General features: G+C 49.4%; 1 protein-coding gene across 2 annotated transcripts in view; it reads left to right on the top strand.

Annotated features, from left to right (window-relative positions):
• CD247 (CD247 molecule) overlaps window positions 1-7,613 on the top strand; it is an 89,147-nt gene that overhangs the window by 76,418 nt on the left and 5,116 nt on the right. For both annotated transcript variants that reach the window (XM_023207078.1, XM_023207077.3), the window contains exons 2-4: window positions 2,937-3,040; window positions 4,321-4,377; window positions 5,068-5,148. In XM_023207078.1, the coding sequence (XP_023062846.1) occupies window positions 2,937-3,040; window positions 4,321-4,377; window positions 5,068-5,148 (242 nt within the window). The remainder of the gene's footprint in view (window positions 1-2,936; window positions 3,041-4,320; window positions 4,378-5,067; window positions 5,149-7,613) is intronic.

Raw genomic sequence — 7,613 nt, 5'->3', positions numbered from 1 at the left:
GAAGGAAGGAAGGAAGGAAGGAAGGAAGGAAGGAAGGAAGGAAGGAAACTTGTTCATATTACTTATCTCAGGGAGGTGCCCAATCCCCCTGCCCCTCTACTGTGCTGAGTCTGCACAACACAAAGAAATATTTCTTATTTGTGCTAAATTTACTGTCCAGTAATTTTTCTGTTCTCATTTTCTGTGACAAGCAGCTGAGTGATTTTCTCCTGGCTTTTCTTCTGAGTCTCAACCAGTCCCATAAATCACCACAGTTATCTCCTCTGCAGTCCTAACAGCAAAATGTCACCCCAGCTTTGGTGGCCTTCATGGGAGCTGGCTTGTCCCCGAGAGGCCTTTAGATCCTCCCTAGGTCAGTGAGGACTTCCAGCAATACCTTGGGGCCAGAGGGCAGGCACACCTGCGGCTGGGCCCAGCATCTTCCTCATCACTGAAGCTCATCCCTGAAACATTCCATGATACCAAGTGATTGTCTACCCTGTGCCCTGCGCTCCAATGCCGGGGCTGGAGGAAGAGGTAACAACGAAGACGCAGCCATTGGTCTCAGGTGCTGGCAGCCTAGATGGAGGGGCATGTGAGTCCTGAGGAGTTGGGTCTGTAGAGCACTTTGGGAGATATTGGCTCTTGAACCGACATCAAGAGCCTGGAAGAGGATCTAGCTCAACAGGCAAGGGGGTAGAAAAATATGGGTGTGTTCAAGGAAGAATGGGGTATAAAAGACAGGAGCAGAGGGACAGAGTGGCACAAAGCTGTGGTCTTTTCAGGCCTGGACTTGTTCTGGCAGAGCCCTAACATGGCTGGACAAAGAGCTCGGACTCTCATCCGAGTGGCTGGGTCTCTGGGCAGGGTCTGTGGGAGGTTTGCAGAGATCAGCTGCCTGGGGGCAAGAGGGGTCCTGAATTAGGGTTGGAGTCAAAAGCTTGGGAACAGAGGGATTCAGGGTGACGGGTGTGGGAACACTGGCGGTTGCCTTTGAATCATCTGCTTCCGTAGTTCGTCGCGGAGGCCAAAATGTTGCTGGTACGGAGGGGCAGGCAGGGCTGCCCCAGGGGCAGGAAGAGGGAGAGAGCTGCTAGGGCTCAGTCCTGGGCTGCCTGTCACTGTGTGCTCTGAACCGGAATCCTCGGTGCCTCTGTCAGAGGGTGGGTGGCAGGAGGATCTGACGATGATTACATTTAAGGCAGTGTCTGCAGAAATGTTAGTTTTCACCTGTTCGACAGAAGAGGCAGCTGACAGAGCATACATAACCTGCCCCAAATCACACAGCCAGAAAGAATGACAGTACTCCCACATATGGCCTCCCCTCCCTCTGCCCGCATCTGGGTCCAAAGGCCACCAGAGGGCGCCCAGGCCTTGGGAGACAGACACTGGCTGGGCTGGCCTGGGACCTCTGCTCCAGTTACGAGGCACCGGTGGAGTGAGATGGATACCACGCCCTGTTTTACAGGTTGAGTTGTTGCACATTTACCTAGTAGGAAGTATGGTCAGACTAAAATCCAAGTCTCCTCATTCACAGTGCTGTGATGTTTCTAATAAAACCGCTAACTTTTTTTTTCTTTCTTTTTCTTTTTCTTTTTTTTTTTTTTTTGACACAGAGCCTCACTCTGTGTGCTAGGCTGAGGTGCAGTGGCATGATCTCAGCTCACTGCAACCTCCGCCTCCCAGGTTCCAGCGATTCTCCTGCCTCAGCCTCCAGAGTGGTTGTGATTACAGGTGCCTGCCACCACACCCAGCTAATTTTTGTATTTTTAGTAGAGACAGGGTTTCACCACATTGACCATGCTGGACTTGAACTCCTGACCTCAAGTGATCCACCCGTGTCGGCTTCCCAAAGTGTTTGGATTACAGGCGTGAGCCACCGCACCTGGCCCAAAAATGCAAACTTTTAGTTAACCAGAGTATATACTGTATCTGCATTCTTCAGCCCATGATACTCCAGTGGCAGTGCCAACTAAAAGTGCATTAACTACAGCTTGACAAAGGTTAATATGGCACTAGGAGTTAGGGGCCCCTGGGAAATTTGCAATGGGAGAGGCTAACACCGAAGAGACCTTTGAGCTGCATTTTGTAGGATGCATCAAATGTTACCGAATAGTAGGGTTTCAGGGAGAGAAATGGAGGGAACATCAAGAGGGAAGAGTGCAAGCAAGGCACAGGGCGAATAGTCCGGAAGAGCAAGGCATGTCCTGGGCATGCGGTGTGTGTAGTGGGAGGAGGGAGACAGGGAAGGCTGAGGCCATGGAGCTGGGACTGGGGGGCAGGGAGATGCTGGGCCTAGGTGAGGAGGGGCACCAAAGGTACCTCTGTCGGTTGCCCATGAAACCCTTCAGGGCACAGGGAAGGGAAGCTGAGCACCAGATCCCCCTGTCCTCGGTGGGAGAGTGCCTGGTACTGAGGTAGGTAGGGAGTGTGGGGAGAGTTAACCCAGATTCTTGCTGTCCTAGTTAACTGTTAGATATTGAAATGATCTCATTTGACCATCATTTGACCTGTTGTCTCCCATGGGTAGGCCTCAGAGCCACACACCTCAGGCCAGGAGTACCATTCATCCAGATGTGAACACCTTCCAGAGGTTTCCAGAGTTCTTGGTTCACACAGGCGCTAACATGGCTGGGCTTCTGCCGCTGAGGCAGGAGCTCTGTGCCCAGAGAACAGCCTCATCTGCCCGCCTTGTTTCCACCTCCCCTCCCCCACATTGCTCCAGGTTATTTGGCCCCACAGGGGCCACATCTGCCATTGGTGCCAATAGGATTTCCAGGAACTGGCTAAGGTGGGAGGGAGGGAGGGGGTTGTGATCAGGCTGAAGCATGGGGATTGGATATAGTCTCTGTGTCATGATTTCGTTGGTCACAGTCAGTCCTAGTGCCACCCTGGGGTGATGGGGATGTGTTCTGGTCACCTTGGGCCTGGCTGACCAGCTTTATCTCTTGGCACAGAGGCACAGAGCTTCGGCCTGCTGGATCCCAAACTCTGCTACCTGCTGGATGGAATCCTCTTCATCTATGGTGTCATTCTCACTGCCCTGTTCCTGAGAGTGAAGGTGGGTACCACTGGGCTTTGGGAGGAGGGCACAGGGTCCCCCACTTGATGGATGTTCAGAAGGGCCTTGATCTTGCAAAGTCTCAAGCTTGGGTGGTGCCTGGGGCTTGGTATCCAGGAGCAAAGCAGGGACCAGCCAAGTGTGTGCCTTGAGTGGGCTGAGGAAGAGGTGGCAGTGTCTGGCTGAGATGGACAGGGTGGGAGGAGAGCCTGGTGCTAGGCGCCTCCATGACAAGCTGTACAAATGTGTGCACATCAGAGTATCCCAGGGAAGGCGATGGTGCCGGTGACAAAGGGGCTTACACTTAGGCAGAGGTCCTGCTGTCCAAGTGTGAATGAAGGCCATGTTAGCCTTTCTCTTGAAAAGGCTCTTTCCTCACCTGTAGTAGGACAGCGGACAGAGCCTGGGTTTTCACTTGGTGCCTTGCAGACCCTGGATTTCTTTGTGGGGCTGGTCATGGTGTGGGCAGAGGGTGGAAGTAGGAGTAAAGGGGAGGAGTAAAGGGGAGGAGTAAAGGGGAGGATCCAGTCCCAGTCATCACTTCGGTGCTCCCCAACCCATTTCTTGTTTGAATGTTGAACTTTGGCATAGTATTTTATTTGAAAAACCAAATCTTACCGAGTTTCTTGTTTGAAGTTTGAAAATGCTGCCCTAGATGATTTCTAAGGTTGTTTCCAATGCTCTAGATCTGTAAGACATTGCAGTTTCTCCCACCTGAAGTGGCATGAAGTGAAGCAAGAGTGAGCCTGTGTCAGCTTCCAACAGATGCTCAGGACACTAAGCCAGCGCTAGGCTTTCTGGACACCAGTGCAGCAGGGCGATGGCTGAGGGCTGGGCGAGTAATGCACGTACAGCACCCTGCCCCCGGGGTCAAGATAGGAGGCGGGACCTTGACCAGCCACCATCCACCGTGGATGGTCCTCAGAGTCCCCGGAGGAAGGGACCTTAGAGAATACTCATGTTCCCGGGGGCGCAGACCAAGAACCTTACACCTCTGCGCACGCGCGAGGGCGCTAGCCCGGGAAGGATAAACGCTAGCGGGTCCTGGGCCAGCGTGATGGATGCACGTGTCACAGGCGGGAGGAAAGACAGCTGGGCTCAGAAAAAGTGGCTGCCACGACCCGGTCCCTGCAAGGGCTCAGCCCCAGGAGGAAGGGCACGCATTGTTAGTTGCCAAGGAGCGGAGTAGGGCTGTCCCTCGGGTCGCCGCGCGCCCTGGCACCCTGGCACCCCAGCGCGCCCTCGCGGAGCAGTAACGCGCTTTGCTCTCTGTGTTGCAGTTCAGCAGGAGCGCAGACGCCCCCGCGTACCAGCAGGGCCAGAACCAGCTCTATAACGTAAGTCAGTCTCGCCGCAGATCCTCCGGAAAGGAAGGGCAGTCCCCCCACTCGGACCTAGGGAATATGCCCGCCAGAGTCTCGGGTTTAAGTCTGGTCCCCAGCTATCACCTCTGCGACCCGGCTGCTGTTTAACCTCAGTATTCTAACCCGTAAATCAGGTGTAGTAATTGTACGTGTCTCAAAGGGCGCCATAAAGATTACATGCTTTAATGGCTTGATGTGTGGAAAGAGCTTGGTATAGTGCCTGCCATTAGTGAGCCCCCAAGCCATCAGCAATTTGCAAAGCCTAGAGATGGGTAGAGAAGGCATGTATTAGAATCTTCCCAGAGGAGGGGAAAGCGATTTCACACTCCCTGTGCAATGGGACTGTGGTGGAATTGACGACCACCTCTGAGCCTCAGCTTCTCTATTTGCTCATGAGAATGTCGTTCCTTATCCTGTTGGACTGATGGGCATATAGTTCTTGGTGACCTTTGGGGATCCCATCCACCGTCATCTTAATGCGTGTTCTTTGAGAGGTCCTCTGGGATGATGGTCTCCAGATGGACCAGTTACCATCCCCTCCCCAGCCGCTGCCCCTCTTTTTGTGAGCCACCCCAGAGAGGGAAACCACGCTCTCCAGCCCAGCTGGCCCCATCCTTCTGAGGTTCCTCTGTCCTGTGTCTAACACTTTCTTGTCTGTTGTAGGAGCTCAATCTAGGACGAAGAGAGGAGTACGATGTTTTGGACAAGAGACGCGGCCGGGACCCTGAGATGGGGGGAAAGCCGGTAGGGGTTCCTCTATCTTCCTGTGTGTTCCTGCATGTGTGCTGGGATTCAGCCCAGGCTACAGGGGAGGGTTCCTCAGCTCACTCTGCAACCAGACTTGACCCTCATGTGTGGGCCCCGGACAAGAGAAGAGATGGAGACCCACTTGCTGCTGCAACCTGTTCCTTCCTCCTTGGCTCCATTCTGCATCTCAAGGGGCCGCATCCCCAGAAGTGGTACCCACTGCTCATGTCTAAGCTCTACCCACTTCCCCTCAAACTGCTCCTTGGCCATCCTGAGATGCACACATGGTGGCACCATCTGCCCCAAGAGGACAGACCTGGTGAAGAGGTCCATACAGAAAGGGCCCAAGACCACTGGATAACCTACATATAGTTGGGGTATGGTCCCTGGGGGGCTCTGATCTTTTGGCTTTGTAGACACTATACCCTGTGGGTAGGGGAGCAGCTGGATGAGACCACAGTAGGGTAGGGTCCTCTTTGTTTTTCCTCCTTCATTCTGATTTCCTTCCTTCCTTCCTTCCTTCCTTCCTTCCTTCCTTCCTTCCTTCCTTCCTCTTTCTCTTTCTATTTGTTTTATATTGACAAATTATAGTTCTACATATTTATGGGGTACGAAGTATTGTTATGATTTTTGAATATCATATGAAATAATTAAATTAAGCTAATTAACATATTTATCACTTCAAATATTTAACTTTTTTGTGATGAGAACATTAGCAATTTACTCTTAGAGATATTAAAATGTATAGTACTCATGTATTAGCTATATTCAGCATGTTATGCTGCTGATCTAAAAATAAATTACTCTTCCTATCTAATTGAGGCTTTGTACCCTGTGACTATCATCTCCCCATTCCCCATCCCCCCATTCCCCAGCCTCTGGTAAACATCATGCTACTTATCCGTGCTTCTGTGAGTTAAACTGTTTTAGATTCCACATACAGGTGAGAACATGCAGTATTTGTCTTTCTGTGCCTGGCTGATTTCACTTAGCATAACGGTCTCTAGATCCATCCATGTTAGAGCGAATGACAGAATTTCTTCCTTTTTAAAAGCTGAATAATATTCTATTGTGTGTATGTTCCACAGTCTCTTTATCTGTTCATTCTTTGACGGACACTTAGGTTGATTCTGTAACTTGGTTATTTTGTTTGTTTGTTTTTTGTTGTTTGTTTTGACAGTGTTTCGCTTTTGTTGCCCAGGCTGGAGTGCAATGGCGCAATCTTAGTTCACCACAACCTCCACCTCCCGGGTTCAAGTAATTCTCCTGCCTCAGCCTTCCGAGTAGCTGGGATTACAGGCATGCGCCACTACACTTGGCTAATTTTGTAGTTTTTTAGTAGAGATGGGTTTCTCCATGTTGGTCAGGCTGGTATTGAACTTTCGACCTCAAGTGATCCACCCGCCTCAGGCAACCAAAGTGCTGGGATTCCAGGCGTGAACCACCACACCTGGCCTTGTTTATTGTTAATAGTGCTACAATCAACATGGGAGTATAGACATTTCTTCAACAAACAGACTTCAAATCTTTTGGGTCAATACTCAGAAGTGTGATTGTTGGGTCATATGGTAGTTCTATTTTTAGTTTTTTGAGGAGCCTCAATGCTGTTTTCCATAATGGTTGTATTAATTTACATTCCCATCAAGAGTGTTCAAGGGTTTCCTTTTCTCTCTATCATCGTCAACTATTGTTGTCTTTTGTCTTTTTGGTAATACCCATCTTAACAGGTGTGAGGTGATCTCATTGTGGTCTTACCTTTTATCTCCCTAATGGTTAGTGATGTTAAGCATTTTTTCATGGATCTCTTACCCATTTTTATGTCTTCTTTTGAGAAATGTCTATTCACCTATGATTTATTATTAATACGAAGTTTTACAGTTTCAGGTCTTGTGTTTAAGTCTTTAATCCATTTTGAGTTGATTTTTGTATATCGTGTGAGATAAGGTCCAATTTCATTCTTCTGCATGTGGATATCATTTTTCCAATACCATTTATTGAAGAGACCATTCATTTCCCATTGTATATTCTTGGCATCTTTTGCTAATTGCTCGGCTAGGACCTATGTTACTATATTGAATAGAAGTGGTGAGTGTGAGCATCTTTGTCTTGTTTCAGATCTTAGAAGAAAGAGAGGAAAGGCTTCGGCTTTTCCCTGCTGAGTGTAGTGTTAGCTGTGGATTGGTCGTATGTGGCCTTTATTATGTGGAGGCGCATTCCTTCTATATCTAATTTGTTGAGAGTTTTTAGCATGAAAGGAAGTTAAATTTTGTCAAATGCTTTTCCTGCACCTAGGGAGATGATCATGATTTTTGTTCTTCATTCTCTTAATGTGGTGTATCATGTTTATTGATTTCGTTTGTTGAACCATCCTTGCATCCCAGAGATAAATCCCACTTGACCATAGTGAATGATCCTTTTAATGTGTTGTTAAATTTGGATTGTTAGCATCCTCTTAAGAGCAG

The sequence above is a fragment of the Piliocolobus tephrosceles genome, chromosome 1, assembly GCF_002776525.5.
Source record: "Piliocolobus tephrosceles isolate RC106 chromosome 1, ASM277652v3, whole genome shotgun sequence".
Taxonomy (NCBI): domain Eukaryota; kingdom Metazoa; phylum Chordata; class Mammalia; order Primates; family Cercopithecidae; genus Piliocolobus; species Piliocolobus tephrosceles.
The sequence above is the reverse complement of the archived record's forward strand: the minus strand, read 5'-3'. Positions and strand labels throughout refer to the sequence as shown.